This window comes from Leopardus geoffroyi, chromosome A2, assembly GCF_018350155.1.
Source record: "Leopardus geoffroyi isolate Oge1 chromosome A2, O.geoffroyi_Oge1_pat1.0, whole genome shotgun sequence".
Lineage (NCBI taxonomy): Eukaryota > Metazoa > Chordata > Mammalia > Carnivora > Felidae > Leopardus > Leopardus geoffroyi.
This window is the reverse complement of record NC_059331.1, coordinates 77,177,328-77,194,238: the sequence shown is the minus strand read 5'-3', so window position 1 is coordinate 77,194,238 and position 16,911 is coordinate 77,177,328. Positions and strand designations below refer to the sequence as shown.

Here is a 16,911-nt window from a genome sequence, read left to right as displayed (position 1 = left end):
CAACCCCTGCTCTGAGATGCACAGAATTCATCTAGACGTCTCTCTACTGGTCCCTCACACACCTCAAGAGACTTCCCAGTGCTGGGTAGATGTAGTGTTCACTCAACTCAAGTTTAGGAAACGATTAGAAAAATTGTAACCAAAGCAAAGAAAATGTATATCATGTTGGGGTGGCTCAGTCAGTTGAGCATCCAACTTCGGCTCAGGTCATGATCTCGCGGTTTGTGAGTTTGAGCCCCACATCGGGCTCTGCGCTGACAGTGCGGACCCTGCTTGGGATTCTCTCTCTCTGCCCCTCCCCCTCTCTCACACCCCCCCATCTCAAAATAAATAAATAAACTTAAAAAAAAAAAAGAAAATGTATTCATGCGGATGCCAGACAGAGCCATGCCTTCTTCCATGAAAGCTGATGGAGCCTTCTCCTAGCATGCACGGATCTAAAACCAACAGAGAGTGAAAGTCTGTGTGACACTGTTCACAGTTACATCCAAATGACTCACAGGCCAAATGTCACTTCCTATACCTGACTTTGGGTTCTGGTCTCTAAGGAAGTACGTTCTTACTAGACGACACAATAGTTGTACCATTCAATTGGAAAACACGCCAATACCCAGCTATTTCTGGGTCCTCATGCTAGAGGATAAACAGGCTAAAAAAGGGGGGAGTTATGCTTTGGATTGGGGTACTTGATCTCAACTCTTAAAGGGCTGCTGTTACACAGTGGCAGCCTAGAGGCATGTGACTACAATCTCCACAATCCAGTCCTGCCACATCCAAGGGCAAAATGTAAGAGCACTCTACCCCTGTACTTGAAGGACCTTCAAAGACAGAATCCTCAGGAAAGGAGGTTTGGGTCACTCTAACTGGCAAAGAGATGCTTGCTGAAGGCAGAGGGAACGTGGAATGAGTAGCAAGGGAAGAAAAGCATCAATCCTAATACATCCTCTTGAGGAGTCACAGAGACGAAGTTTGCAATCTCAATCTGTGTTTTTAAATTTTTTTAATGTTTATTTTTGAGAGAGAGAGAGAGAGAGAGAGAGCAAGGGAGGGGCAGAGACAGAGGGAGACACAGAATCCGAAGCAGGCTCCAGTCTCCAAGCTGTAAGCACAGAGTCAGACGCAGGGCTCGAACTCATGAACCAAGAGATCATGACCTGAGCGGAAGTTGGATGCTTAACCGATTGAGCCACCCAGGTGCCCCTGGAAGCATTTGTTTTGGTTTTAGAATCCAAAGGGGGATGAAGAATACATCATGATATTAGGAAGAGTCAGATTATAATGGAAATTTATAATTTTTTGATGCTTGGCATCAAAATACTTCCTACCTTGGAAGATTCCAGAGACTGGTGGAGGCGAAACCCCCCTCCTCCTACCCAAGCTAAAGGAGGCGGACATTCTCTCTTCTCTCTGGTGGCCAGGGCACATGAAGAGGCTCAGGCTGGACAGTGTCCCCAGGGATGTTGAGTCATGAGAGAGTGATGCAAGATGCAAGACAGTGGAGAATTAACTAGATGGTTAGAGTGTCCAGTAGGGACAGCATTAGCATCCTCACCCGGGATTTCCGGGAGTGTGATCTCAGACGTGTTCCCAGAGGCATAATTGTCCTTGGTTGCAGTCTCTCCAGCCATTTCTCCCATTTTATGTGCTGTTAGATTACGTTTAAATAAAGCCGTTTCCTGCATGATGCGCTCATGTTAGTTTTCAATGTTTGCATCCAAGAACCAGACTGGTAAAATCATAATATTTAATTGGTCTTTTATTGTTAGTTATTTGGATTCTTCGCATTTTTAATATAAGGAGTGTTATAACGAATTATTCACAAAGCTTTTCTGCCCCTCTGTTTAAGATTATTTTTATTTTTTTTTTAACGTTTATTTATTTGTGAGACAGAGAGAGACAGAGCATGAACGGGGGAGGGGCAGAGAGAGAGGGAGACACAGAATCGGAAGCAGGCTCCAGGCTCTGGGCCATCAGCCCAGAGCCCGACGCGGGGCTCGAACTCACGGACCGTGAGATCGTGACCTGAGCTGAAGTCGGACGCTTAACCGACTGAGCCACCCAGGCGCCCCAAGATTATTTTCTTAATATGCAGGTTCAACTAAGTCTTACAGTAGATCTTGTGACACATTTTCAGATGACTCTGCAACGTATAAAAGATACCATTTCACCAAATCTTTGCCTGGGTCACTTCTTGAACAACCGATACAGCAAACGATACAAGTTACAAATGATTTATCTCAGGAAGAAGATTTTTTTGCATATGCACATTTTTTAAGATAACCACGCTTATTAAACACCAAAGTTTAGAAAGCATAACCACTTTTTGATTACAGTCTTTCCAAAATACATCGCATACTTCCTAACCTCCTCTAACTGGGATCCCTCATCCCCGGAGGCCTGGAGGAGAGATGGTGGGTTTATCTTGCCCTTGCACTTGATTCCCGTGCTTTCCTCAGCGCGGGGGAATTCGTTTCCCCGGGGTGACCTCAATAGCCTCCTGGTCAGAAGACAGAAACTCCTTCCTCTTCAACCCTTTCCACACTCTCTGGCTGGTACTTGCATAGTCTCCAACCACTAAAAAGGTAAAACGGTTGAATGTTGCTGTTGCAAACAGATACCCATGCTTGGAAAGTCAACCACCCGTTCAAAGGTGGAAGTCAGTGTCCTGGTGGGAAAGCTGGAGTGTGTTCCACTCTGTACATTGGAGCAAACAACGTAGACATTGTGACAGTCTAGTTTTCAACTCTGTGTGTCATTTGTTTTCGTAGAAGTTTCCAAAAGTGTAAGAACATTACAATCATGTTTCAAGAGAGATTTCTGGGGGCTCTTTCCGGTAGAAAAATGTCATTCCATTCTTCAGGATCTCCAGGGAAACTGCAATTTTCCTAAATAATCTATGTTTTAAGAAATGTCATAATTCTACGTAATCCTAAAGCCCCCTTCGTTAAATGTTTAAATCCAGTTTTTATGAGTCAGTCTTTAAGGGACATGGTTCCAGCTGCTTTCCTCTTTCGTACGGCAGTGTCAGTGTCCATTATTTGTTATGCAAAAATGAGGGGCTAGATTCCCTTAAAATAACCCTGCTGAAGGACAACTTTCACAAAAAGAAGCACTGTGCTCTGTTATATAGCAGACATGCAAAACAAGTTAATGTGGACTCATAGACCTAATTGGAAATGAGACAACCTGATCTTTCATACCAAACAATAACAGCAGGATTGCTACTCTTTCAAAAATCAGATTTTGCAGCAAAAATGCTTACAGACAAATTATGAAAAGTAGTTCAATATTTATCTTTTTGAATATTGTTCCAGTGCCATTTGAGAAAGGCGGAATTCTTTGGTTGAGAGAATGGATACATAGGGAAGCGGGTATAAAAATTACATTTTGGGGGTGCCTGGGTGGCTCGGTCGGTTAAGCATCTGACTTCGGCTCAGGTCATGATCTCACGGTTCATGGGTTCGAGCCCTGCTTCGGGCTCTGTGCTGACAGCTCAGAGCCTGGAGCCTGCTTTGGATTCTATGTCTCCCTCTCTCCCTGTCCCTCCCCTGCTTGTGCTCTGTCTCTCTCTGTCTCTCAAAAATAAATAATTGTAAAAAAAATTTTTTTTAATTACATTTTGAATTCTCTGCATTTTACTCACGATAGAGTGATAGTTTCGTACATAGCGCAAATCCAAATAAAAATCAAATACAGGACAAGCTAGCACATGCCATCCAGATTTATTCCATTCTAGTGTTAGAGACATTGACTTATTTTAACTTCATTTGCTTAAATTTATTTTACTTTATTGTGGTAAGAACATTTAATATGAGATCTACCTTCTTTTTTTTTTTTAAGTTTATTTATTTATTTTGAGAGTGAGAGAGAGCACAAGCAGAGAAGAAGCAGAGAGGGAGAGGGAGAGAGAGAATCCCAAGCAGGCTCCACACTGCTAATGGGTAGCCTGACGTGGGACTGGATCTCACAAACCATGAGATCATGACCTGAGCTGAAATCAAGAGTTGGATGCCCAGCCGACTGAGCCACGCAGGCACCCTGAGATCTACCTTCTTAACACACTTTTAAGTGTGCAATACATTATCCTTGACTTGCGTGTAATGTAAGGCAGAACTCTAGAACGTATTCATCTTGCTTCACTGGAACTTTATGCCCACTGATTAGTAACACTTTTCCCCTTGTCCCCCAGCCCCTAGCAAGTCATTTCACATTTAGTTTCGCTTGACTGAAATGATGATTAGTAAATAGAATACTTATTTAGATTTGTGTTTGCCATATGTAACAAATTATTTTTAGGTTATGAAAGAGAAAGGAAGGCAAGAGGAAAGGTTTCTCAAGCCAGAGGCGATTTCTCTGCTTCCCCCTTTCTATTCCACGCGGAACAGCATTCTGGGCCCAGCTCAGATCTCTGGCAAGGACCGGGCTCGGGACGGGGAGGCAGGCAGGACTGACCATTTCTGTTTCCCACGTTCAGCACAGCTCCTCAGGTTTACTTGTCAGAAGCCAGAAAAGAAGGCGCAGGTGACTTCGTACTTCCCCTCTGCCTAACTGTAGCAAGCAGCGTATTTATTTTCTCGCTCAACAATCTCATTTTTAATGGCAACAACTTGATCTTCCAACTCTTTCAGCTGGTCAGCTTTTTCTTGTCTACTCAGATTCAAACCTTGGATCTTCTTTTCTAAATCTGAAACAAGAAAATGAAGTACAGGATGTATTTGGTTTTGGTCTGGTTTGGAATCTGGATACCCGCCTTATACCTTACACAGGGATTTACGGGTCTCTTAAAGATGTATTTAGCTTTGCGTTTTGATTCCACGGACAAAATGTTTATTTTCTTTTTTTTTTTTTTTTTAATTTTTTTTTTCAATGTTTATTTATTTTTGGGACAGAGAGAGACAGAGCACGAACGGGGGAGGGGCAGAGAGAGAGGGAGACACAGAACCGGAAACAGGCTCCAGGCTCTGAGCCATCAGCCCAGAGCCTGACGCGGGGCTCGAACTCACGGACCGCGAGATCGTGACCTGAGCTGAAGTCGGACGCTTAACCGACTGCGCCACCCAGGTGCCCCCAAAATGTTTATTTTCACCAGACTTCTTGAGGTTTTCACACAAATCAGGGCAGAAAAGTTGATATTTTTGTCTAAAAAGTAGTTTCTATCTAATGGCATTTATCAATGTCAGTCTAAAGCGAGTTAGAATTCATTAGAAATGAAAAGACAAATGATGAGCCTTGACTGGATTTGGTGCATATTTCCAAATGTTTGTTCTTGCTGTTCTAACTTCACTTTTTTTTTTTTAATTTTAATGTTTATTTTCGAGAGTGAGAGAGACAGAGGGTGAGTGGGGGAGGGGCACAGAGCGAGGGAGACAGAGAATCGGAAGCAGACCCCAGGCTCTGAGCTGTCAGCACAGAGCCCCAAATGGGGCTGGAACTCACAAACCGTGAGATCGTGACCTGAGCTGAAGTCAGGTGCTCAACTGACTGAACCACCCAGGCGCCCCTGATGAGGAACTTCTTAAAGAAGGAAAATAAATGTCCTGCTTCACCTGGACAGATCACACCTGGGTGATCGGGTGGCCTGGGGGAATTGTCACACTAGCCTGGAGCGTGTGTCTAGAGGAAGGAACCGGAGTGCTGAAGACATCTGAAATGTGGGTGTTTTTTGTCATCCTGAGGAAACAGAATGAAACCAGCAAGTGAAAGTTCCAGGAAGGAAGATTTTGTCTGATTTATAAAGAACTTTCTAGCAGTCGCAGCTGTTCAAAGAAAGAGCTGTTATGGAAGGTGGTGAGCATTCTGTCTCTAGAAACTTAAATACAGGTCACTTGGGAATGAAAAGGAGATCCAGCACTGGAAGGGGATTTGTTCTAAAAGGAGAAAAGCCCCCTGTGTTTCCGCCACATAAGTGAGTGAGGCTATGCGGGTTACTCCTCGTTTGCCTGACCACATCCATTCTCCGTCCTGCTCTGTCCTGGAAAGCTGGCCTCAGTGGGTGACATCATCTGGCTCCCTTGATCTCTGGGTCTCATTCACACTTGGCCCTGGACAGTTCTGGGAAGTGATGGTAGGGGGAGGGGACGGGCGAGCAGACGATCCCCGTGGAGAAGCAGGCTTCTGGCAGTTTATGCATCTGTCCGCCCAGCCTGCAAAGGTGGCCCCCCCGCCTCTGGCTCCAGCCTTCATAGAGCTACTTCAGGGCTCTGGCCCTCCTGCTTCCCCTGCCCCTTCAGGCCCAGGGACACTGATGGCTTCTCATTGCCGCCTGTCACCAGGTACCTCCACACCCTTAGCAGATTCTCTGAATTCCTGGGTGGTTTTTAGAGTTCCTCCTATCAAGAAGCAGAGGCTATCTGCCCTCCCCGCTCAAACCAGGTCCAGCACTGCATGTTGTTTTGACCAGTATGAAGGGAAAGAAACGTACAGGACCACAGGGGCCTTGCAGTTTCTGTGCTCATTCTCATGGAATTGAATACAAGCAGCTGTAAGGCAGCCTGGGATAAAAGACCCTGGAGAAAACGGTCCAGCATCTCAGTCAAGCCCGGCCCCGGGCAGACCAGCCAGCTGACCCAGGAGCTGAGAGCACCTGCTTCAAGAACTCAGGACAGACCCACAGAACAGCCACCCAGAAAGCCACAGAAAAATAATGCACGGCTGCTGTGTTAAGCCCTTAAATTTGGGAGTGCTTTGTTACACAACACATAGATAACAGAGCCCACTCTGTTTATAAGTATGCGATCCAGGGGCATCTGGGTGGCTCAGTCAGTTAAGCATCCGATTTCAGCTCAGGTCATGGTCTTGCGGTTCGTGACTTTGAGCCCCGTGTCGGGCTCTGTGCTGACAGCTCAGACAGAACCTGGAGCCTGCTTCAGATTCTGTGTCTCCCTCTCTCTCTGCCCTTCCCCCACTTATGCTCTGTCTCTCTCTCTCAGAAATAAACATTTAAAAAAAAAAAAAAAAAAATATATATATATATATATATATATATATATATAATCCAAAATTCTATCCAGGTGTGCTTCCTATTTCTCGCTGGGACCCTGAATGACACAAAGGACTATAGAGGGACCCTGGCTGTGGACTGGGGTCCATTCTCACTCAACCTTGACCCTGCCAACGTAAATAAGGGCTCCCTTCTGGGGTTCCATGGGCACTTCTTCCTAACAGGTACGACAAGAGCACAGCTGTTGGGGTTCAGACCCTTCTCGAGTGGCAGAATCAGGAAGGTGGCCAAACCAATGTCTTCTTTTCCTACCTTGTTGAGCTGTCAGAACAGCTCTCAAAACAGAGCCAAGAAAGTGGAGTGTGTTATTTTAGACTTCTCTTAGAAGGCCCCTAACTTCTCTTCCAAGCGAATTTCAAAAACTGTTGAGAGTTTGAGGCTATGGGAATACATGGAAACAGTTTGGGCCTCAACATAAAACACAAGACAGAAAATGTTCTCCCCACGTTTTTGCTCCTACAGTAAGGACCAAGTTGTGTGAATAACAGCAACTGATTTTCATGGTATTGCTTATGGAGGGCACAATAAAAACCGCTGTGTCTTTTTGACTCTTTCCTAGTTAATTTCTTCTCAAAATTGTTAGGAAAATATGGAAAGTGAAAACTGTGTAAATTACATAAACGTAAAAGATGTAAATTATATAAACAATTACATTAATAGAAAAAGTAGCGTTTTCCTCTTTACTCTCCCCCTCCCCAGAGATAATGAATGGTAACAGGGTGGGATGTATTTTTCCTGACTTTGGCCCACACCAATGGTGTGTTCTCATTTTTTTCCCTGTCATAGTGGGAATATAAGTGATTCTAAGGCCAAAGACTCATTTTATAACAAAGAAGCATTATACAGGAGGAGTCTCGGTTGTTTGAACATTTTGAGAGTTATTTACATTCCAACGTTTTTTTTTTTTTTTTTTTTTATTTTGGGGACAGAGAGAGACAGAGCATGAACGGGGGAGGGGCAGAGAGAGAGGGAGACACAGAATCGGAAACAGGCTCCAGGCTCTGAGCCATCAGCCCAGAGCCTGATGCGGGGCTCGAACTCACGGACCGCGAGATCGTGACCTGGCTGAAGTCGGACGCTTAACCGACTGCGCCACCCAAGTGCCCCGAGAGTTATTTACATTCCAAATGAATACGATTCACTTTAAAGTTTTGGAGACAATACAAATACAACCAAAAGTGAAACTAGACCACTCATCATTTGGTATTTCTTGATGATTTAGAAGCAGTTAAGGGCATGATGACTGCCTAGAAAAACCATAAGTACAAGTTGTGGGGGAAGAAGATTCTGATGAACTTTCTGACTGTATGCATTCTATATTTACTACACTTTGTGCGCATCTAAATGTCCATTTTTGATCAAAACCCTTGTCTGGACTACGATTCCTTCTGGAATGCTGCCTACAGATCTCTCTGTAGGATGACCAGTGCCTTGGGGTCTAGATCATATGGACTCCAAAACAGTTATTTGCATGAGAGGAGAAATAGGAAGCATAGGTTAGGAAGGGGTGTTTCAAGTTTCTCAACATCCACACTACTGATTCTCTGGGTAAAATAATTGTTCACTGTGGGGCTGTCCTGTGCATCATGGAATGTTTACCTGTGCCCCCGGCCCCCATCCACTAGATGCCGGTGGAACGCCCTAGGTGTGACAAGCAGAAATGTTTTCAGACGTTTTTGTCCCCAGGGAAGGAGATAAAATCACCCTGGGTTGAGAAACAGTGGGTTCGGAAAAGGGCATTTCAGGTTGACCAAAGGCCATGCCAGTTTGTTCTGATGAACACAGAAATGGAGGCTCGATGATACCCTTTGAAGTAAAACCATGCAAGTGACTTGTTACACTGCGGTCCCCAAGGCACTGACCCAATTCCTCCTTCCTTTCCTCAGTGGACTCATATGTGGTTGAACTGTGTCATGATCAATTGGTATACATTCTACCAGGGAAGTGTGGCACTCTGTTATTGTCACATTGGTGGAGCATGTGATAGAATAGATAGAACTCCCATATAATCCAGCAATCCCCTTTCTGGGTATCTCTCTGAAGGAAATGAAATCCGTGTCTCAAAGAGGATATCTGCATTCCCATGTTCATTGCAGCATTATTCACAATAAATAAGATATGGGAACAACCTGAGTGTCCATCAATGAATGAAGAAAATGTGTGTGTGTGTGTGTGTGTGTGTGTGTGTGTGTGTGTGTGTGTAATTCAGCCACGAAAAAAGGAGGAAATTCTGCCATTTGCAACAACATAGATGAACCCGGAGGACATTATGCTAAGTGAAAATAAGCTGGAGAGAGAAAGACAAATACTATATGATCTCACTCATAGATTCACGTGGAATCCAAAAAACAAAACAAACAAACGAAAAAAACTGAACTCCTAGAAGCAGAGAGAATGGTGGCTGCCAGGGTCTGGTGGGTGGGGGAGATGGGGAGAGCTTGGTAAAAGGGTTCAGTTTTAAGATGAAAAAGTCTGGGGATCGCATGTTCAGTGCGGCGCTGTCTAGTTAACAATATTCTATTGCATATATGAGTAGATGTTAAACATTCTTACCATAAAAAGTATGCGGGCTGCTGTTGATTAACGTAATTGTGGTGATCATTTTACAACATATATGCCCATCAAATTGTCACAGTGTACACTTTAAATATAGGCAATTTCACCTGCCACTTAGACCTCCAGAAAGCTACCAAAAAGGAAGAAATACCTGCTATTCTTCTTATCTTGTCTTCTGTATCTATGGCCAGTTTTTCTGCCGCCTCTTTTAGCTGTTCCACTTTATCTAATGTTACCTTTGTCAGTCCTGTAGCACTTGTCTTATGCTGAAGAGCAGCATATTGGTTGTTTAGCTCTGCAAACTCCTATAACAGAGAAACGCTCCCATCACCAGAAAATATTTATAAAGCATGTATACGGGTGTGATATTTGCCTGATACCGTTCACAAAAGGTGCAAGCGGAAACCATGATCTGATCAATAGGCTGGAGTCACCCTGATATTTCCAACAGGGCTTTTATTTGCAATGTTTTTTTTAGACTGAAAAAAAATCCTCAGCTTTAGCTAATTAAACATAAAACTGCTTGGTTACAAAATAGCAATGTTAATTCCATGTTAAGGCAATGATTTAGGAAGCACCGATTGTTTGTGCTAAACTAGCTAAGGTGGGAGATACAGAGGACAGAACTGACACAATCCTGCCTTTGACAAATCTTTGGTTCAGCTGGATCAGACAGCTGCCTGTACAGGATGAAGGGCAGAGTGAGTGGCAAAGATTTAGTAGCAATGATACGTTATTTGGCTGGCAAATACGTAAGAGAGAAATGAGGCAGGAAGCGAAGTATATATGCGTTAGTGTCCAGAGCTCCCTCAGTGTTAGAATGGACATCTCTGGGGTCAGCCCGCGTGGCTGACAGTCTAGAATGTTAAATAGATGAGAGAAGGCCAGGAAGGGGCTATGGAGATGGGGAGGGGGTGGGTGGGAAGTACGTTTCTCCACTTCTGTTCATAGAAAGTGTGCTCAAGTCCCAAGTGGGGGGCGGGGCGGGGGGGGGAGTGACCCTTCCCATTAGAAATTAAAAGCAAGAGAACCGGACTAATTGTAAAAACACTTAACATCTTTCCTTTGTGTAAGCTACTCTATTAATGCAGCCGACCAGAGATATCCTGCTAAGAAAATGAGTTGATAGTTTCTTTCAGCAAACTAGATTAGTAGGGTATTTTCCACAACTGTTTAATTAACTCACTCTGACTTGGTCTATTCTCTTTGGCAGGTGACTTTCACTTGTTTTCATTATAGGTTATGTGATTTATCTAGAGTAAAGGGTAAATACGCCCAAGATAGACCCACGGCACAGACTGTGAATGTTTGGAAGGGAGGGAAAAATAGACCAGGAAACCAGTAGAAGTACTAGGAGGAGTAGATGGGGGGAGGAAACACTCCTAGGATGGTCAAAGGACGTTTGTCTTCCCCGGAGACAGCCCTCCGCTACAGAAGAGCCTTCATGCCCATGGGAATCCCGACTAACACACACCACTGAGCAGGGTCCAGCACTAACGGAACTGCTGACAAATGGCACCATGAGGTGGGGTTAAAGGATTATCCTTCAAAGAAGCACTGTCTGCTCTTCGTGGCACTGGTGGGGCTACTGACCTGTTCAAGGCCCCCAGCCTGGCGTTGGGCCGATGCAGCCTGAGCTCTCACGCGGGCCACTCGCCCCCTGTTCCTTTGCAACGTGGTCCGCAGCTGGGAGAGTCCAGCTTCCAGCACCGACTGCTGCTTTGCTGAGTCCAGCTTGTTCTCGGTGTCCTTGGCTTCCTTTTCAGCCTGTTGTCGATTGAAAGACCAGAAAGGAGAAAGTCTCTTCGTGTAACAAACCACACAAAAACAAATGATCTAATTATGCCCTTCAGAAAATAAGCTAGGTGTGAAGGGAAAGGAAATCATTCCTTCAGTTTTTCAGTTCCATCCAAAACAAAGTTGTAATAAAATATTCCTAGACATACGCGCGGGTGTGAAAGCAAATATGACCCGTATCTACGCACTTTCCAGCCCGTTTAAGAATAAAGCGCTTGCCAGTGAGTGAAGACCCTCGTCCCATCCCTTCTGTCCCCCTAAAGGGAACCACTCTCCTGAATCTAATATGCGTCACCCCGTGTATTTCTACATGCTTTTTTACTATTACAAAGTTGGTATTTTTAACACCTGCGGTATTTCTTTTTTTTTTTAACTGTATGCAAATACATGATACTGTCTCTTTCTGCACCTTAAATTTTTAACTCAAAGTTATGCTTGTATACTTCATCTTGGCTAGTTTGCATAGCTCTTGTTTATTCCGTTTTAGCAATTTAAAGCATTCCATTGTTCGGATATACAATTGATATTCCTATTCTCCGGTTATTTATTGCAGGTGGCTTCTAATTTTTTTCCCCCTTACAAACAATAATGAACATCTTATACTTGTTTCTTATTTCCGTGACTACATCTGTCATATATAGAAGTCAAATCTGACTGGTCATCTGTTATATCCTTTTTATTTATTTATTTTTTTAGAGTGAGAGAGCGTGAGTCGGGGAGAGGGGAAGAGAGAGAGTCTTACGCAGGCTTCATGCTCAGCCCGGGGCTCAATCCCACGATCCTGGGATCATGACCTAAGCCGAAATTAAAAATTAAGAGTTGGATGCTCGACCGACTGAGCCGCCCAGATGCCCCTGTTATCTCTTGTATCTCATTCTTTGGTCGTCCTTTCATGCCTTCTTTGATTTTCTCAAGCATAATAAACATTATGATTTTGTATTCTGTATCCAATGATGGTATATCCCCAGTCTCTTGTGTTCTGATTCTGTTGTTTACTATTTCTGATGACTCTTGCTTGAGGCAGGCAATTGGTTCTTTTATGTGTTTGGGGAGAATTTTTTTGAGTCTTGGTTTTAAGGTGAATTCCCTTGTTTGTCTCTGCCAGGCATCTGAGGGCAGCCCAGGACCACCTTAAGGGACATTTTCAGCTTGGGTTGTGGGGGGCCACACAGGTAGTGTGAATCTGACCCTCAAATTCCTGTGAAAGCCAGCTTGGGGGTAGAAATTCTTAGTCAAGACTTTCTTTCACTACAGCCCCAGTGTCTTACTGGGGCTGCCCTCCCAGGGTGTGTGTGTGTGTGTGTGTGTGTGTTAGGGGGGAGGGGTTTAACATTTCACTGAGAATTTTGCCTTTCCATTTGGGGTCTTATTCTCTCCTTGAATGGGCTTTGTTTTCTGTCTCTTCTGCCTGGTGAGCATTAAGACCAACAGCTCTCATGCACCAGGGGTTGGCAGATACACTCTGCCCGCCGTCAGGTTCATGCTTTATTACCTCTCTGGCGTCAGACTTCCCTGTCACTGTTGGCCTCTGAAGAGTTCATCCATTTCTTACTAATTCAGCTGTGTATTAAAATTAAAAAAAAAAAATCCTATGCAACATTTTGGATATTTTTCTACTAGGAGGGCTCCTTGGGGTCCCGGATGCACCATATTTGTAGAAATAGAAGTCCCTTGTTGTGCCCTTGGACACACGAGGAAATTTTTCTAGAGTACAAATCTACGGACTGTTTCCGTAAAGGACCAGATAGTAAATGTTGTGTGCTCTGTCGTTCATAAAGTCTTTATTACAACTATGCAACTCTGTGCCACGGTAGCACAAAAGCAGCCACCGACAGTGTGTGGCTGTATTCCACTAAGACTTCATGATTTGGGATTAAAAAAACAAACGAAAACAACAACAGTTAGTGAGCCCATTTGGCCCGTGGGCTCTATTTCGCCATCCCCTGTTCTAGAGTATATGCCTCGAAGGGGAAATCCTGGAGGCCTTCTTTGGTTTCTCTGCTGCCCAATATTTGCAACCGGTTCATATCCAACCCTTTTACTTCCTGGTGCACTGCTTCCTGTTCTGTCTGTTTCTGCTTTTCTTTCCAGATTGCATGTATTTACCTATAAAACCTGGCTGCAGAACAGAGACCGAGGAACCAGCATTCTATGGAGAAGGGAATAGACTGGAGAGTGGAGACTTGGAGGAAGACACTTCACACAGCTTGGGACTAGGTCCTGTCCTGTCCTCCAACTGCTAGGCTCCTCTCCCGGATCCATTCTGTGGGTTAAACCATGGCTTTGCACCCTGTCCCGTGCTCTGGACGGGACGCTTTCTTTAGGGTAAGATATTCTTTCAGTCTTAGGATAGTCTGATGAGCTCTCATGCAAAACCTGGCAGTTACAAAACCCTGGCAACAATCAGCTTTATTTCTTTGCCTCATGAGCTTTCGCAAGTCTATGGCTTTCCCTGGAATCAGAAGGGATTAAACTCCGGCCTCAAATCTACCTTTAATAAGCTGCGTGACCTTAGGCAGGTCACTTAACCTCCCTAAGTCTCAGTTTCCTCATTTATAAGCAGACAGTAGCACCTGCTTCTTCCCCCGGGAGGGGTCAAGAATGAATGAAGCGATACTGTGAGAGCTCCGTAGAACATTGGGGTGCCTGGATGGCTCAGTTGGTTGAGCATCTGACTTCGGCTCAGGTCATGATCTCACGGTTTGTGAGTTCAAGCCCTGCACTGGGCTCTCTACTCTCAGCACAGAGCCCATGTCAGATCCTCTGTCCTTCTCTTTCTGTCCCTCCCCAGCTCACGCTCTCTCTCTCTCGAAAATAAAACATTAAAAAAAAAGAACATCAATTAAATGCATAAAACCACCATCATTTTATTTTATCCTAAAATCATCCCAATCAGATGGGTTAGGCAAGCATCACATTGGCGCACAAAAAAACCATGCTGTGTCCACATTCAAAATTTTTTTCAGGTTAGTTTCAAAGAGGGTACAGAAATACCTGCACAGTGTTCTTTTTAATTTTTGTTATCTCTGCAGTCAGCTGTGTGATGGCAGAATTTATCCGTCCTTGGGTGGTTTGAACTTGTTGCAATCTATTCAGCGTTTTGTCAAGATTTAATAGAACATTTGCTGCTTTTCTAAGGTAAGATATTAATGTGTCAGATTAGATAAATATACAATTATTCATTTATTTCACCTTGGGAGTTCATTGGACTCAACGGAAAAACTTGCCTGAATTATTTATAAAGTAAATTTAAATTACTCTTAAGCAAGGCAAAGTGCGGAGATCTTTATTTTGAGAATCGGTATCTTTACATGCCAATAAGAATGCACATATACACATATCAAATAGATATGGATTTCGGCAGATATGGAAATCGATGACACAGGCCTTGTTCCTTCTTGATCTGTCATAACCAGAGAGGCTTGAGGACTCTCACTGCCCAGCTTTGAACAAAATAACTCTCCTCAGCCGATTCCAGTTCCCTGGTTTGTCAAACTTAAGCACTACTCTCTAAATCCTCACCGGAGTGGGGGTGGGATAGTCAAGAGACTCCACAGACAGCAAAGAGAACTAAAAGCCCTACGTTTTCAGGCTGTGTTTATTCAGGTTTATTTAAGCTTCACTGACATCCTAGCTTCCAGGGGCCCAGTCAGAGGTTAAAATCACAAGCATTCCAAGTGATAGTCTGTTTTACAGAAATAAGCTCACCTCTAGTCAATAGTCAGCAGATACTTAGATCTGTGGGGTCAGAAGCACCTTGGGAAGAATGTACCAAGCGAGTGGAATATCAGATAGACCTTTGCAGAGGCAGAATCACAAGTGCGTGTGGAACAGCAAGAAAAACTGACTTGCAAAACATCCGCCTTCCCCATGCAACCCCACCTCTCCTAGTGGAATCTCTCACTCACTTTTTTAAAAAAGGCTATTTTTTTTAAACAGTTTTGGGTTCACAGCAAAATTAAGCAGAAGGTCCAGAGAGGTCCCTTATGCCCCCTGCCCCTCTCCCCCCCCCCCCCCCCCCCCAGCGAGCACAGCCTCCCCAGTTATCAACATCCCTGCCAGGCTGGTACATTTGTTAGCATTGACGAACCCGCATGGACACATCATAGACACTGAAGTCCATAGTTCACATTGGGGCTCACTCCTAGTGGTGTCCATTCTGTGAGTTTGGACAAACGTACAATGCCATGTATTCATCATTATAGTGTCATACGGCATATTTTTACTGTCCTAAAATTTCTCTCTGCTCCACCTTTTTTTTTTCATTCCTCCCCTCAACCCCTGGCAACTATTCATCTTTTTCACTGTCTCCACAGTTTTTGCCTTTTCCAGAATGTCCTTTGGTTGAACCATACAATATGTAGACTTCCCTTTCTATAACTTCTTTCTCTACAGTTACAGGAGGGGCTCAGGAAAGTTCTCCTAACACTCCCCGACCACCATATCTTTTTATTATATTCTTTTTCCTTCAGATTTTAGAGAGAGAAACAGAGTGTGCACACATTTTGGGGGGGGGACAGAGAGAGAGAGAGAGAGAGAGAGAGAGAGAGATTGAATCTTAAGCAGGCTTCACACTCAGTGCAGAGCCCAACATGGGACTTGAGCCCATGACCCTGGGATCATGACCTGAGCCGAAATCAAGAGTCGGATGCTCAACTGACTGAGCCACCAAGGCGCCCCTCTTTTTCCTTTAGGTTTTCAATGTAACTGCTTATTAAATTTAGGAAATATGAAAAATTAGAAGAAGAAGAAGAAGAAAGAAGAAAGAAGAAGGAGGAAGAAGAAGAAGGAGGAGGAGGAGGAGAGGAGGGAGGGGTGGAGGGAGAGAGAGGGGAGGAGAGAGGGGAGGAGAGAGGGGGAGGAGAGAGGGGAGGAGGGAGGGGTGGAGGAGGAGGAGGAGGTAGAAACACAAAACAAAGAAAAAATTATATCAGGAAGGGAAAAATTTACCACTAATCCTACCACCTTTTAAGATAGCAGCGTAGGGGCGCCTGGGTGGCTCAGTTGGTTAAGCGTCTGACTTCAGCTCAGGTCATGATCTCACGGTCTGTGAGTTCAAGCCCCGCGTCGGGCTCTGTGCTGACCGCTCAGAGCCTGGAGTCTGTTTTGGATTCTGTGTCTCCCTCTCTCTCTGATCCTCTCCTGTTCATGCTCTGTCTCTCTGTCTCAAAAATAAATAAACGTTAAAAAAAAAAAAAAAAGATAGCAGCATAGTCCAGTATTTTTATCCTACATTTTTTTTCCTTTCATGATGGAGGTCCTCTTCAGTGTATAAGCTCCTATCTTCTTCTTAAAAGCATTAGCATTACACTCCAAGAATCTCTGCATGTTATCAAGAATCTTTCTCAGCATCATTTTTAATAGCCAAGTGATTATACTGCAGTTACTTAATCTTCCTAGTTTTAAATATTAACCCTGGAAGGGGCTGGGCTTACACCTGAGTCTGGTACACTTCATTTACACAAGTGGGTGTGGAGACAGTGAAGGCAGCTCAGGGCTCAACCGCGGGGCACCCAAAAATGGTGGTGGATACTGATGATGTCGCCACTGTCCAAGTG

At 44.2% G+C, this 16,911-nt stretch overlaps 1 protein-coding gene and 1 long non-coding RNA gene across 4 annotated transcripts in view; one reads left to right on the top strand and one right to left on the bottom strand.

The window, feature by feature from the left end:
- LOC123606286 overlaps positions 1-16,911 on the top strand; it is a 45,947-nt gene that overhangs the window by 16,808 nt on the left and 12,228 nt on the right. For both annotated transcript variants that reach the window (XR_006716215.1, XR_006716214.1), the window contains exon 2: positions 14,386-14,491. This is a non-coding gene — a long non-coding RNA (uncharacterized LOC123606286). The remainder of the gene's footprint in view (positions 1-14,385; positions 14,492-16,911) is intronic.
- The window catches only part of LAMB4 (laminin subunit beta 4), a 110,556-nt gene continuing 97,594 nt past the window's right edge, over positions 3,950-16,911 (bottom strand). For both annotated transcript variants that reach the window (XM_045494431.1, XM_045494430.1), the window contains 4 exons: positions 14,348-14,486; positions 11,150-11,323; positions 9,708-9,861; positions 3,950-4,684 (listed from right to left, as the gene is read on the bottom strand). In XM_045494431.1, coding sequence (XP_045350387.1) covers positions 4,545-4,684; positions 9,708-9,861; positions 11,150-11,323; positions 14,348-14,486 — 607 coding nt within the window. In that variant the 3' untranslated portion in view covers positions 3,950-4,544. The remainder of the gene's footprint in view (positions 4,685-9,707; positions 9,862-11,149; positions 11,324-14,347; positions 14,487-16,911) is intronic.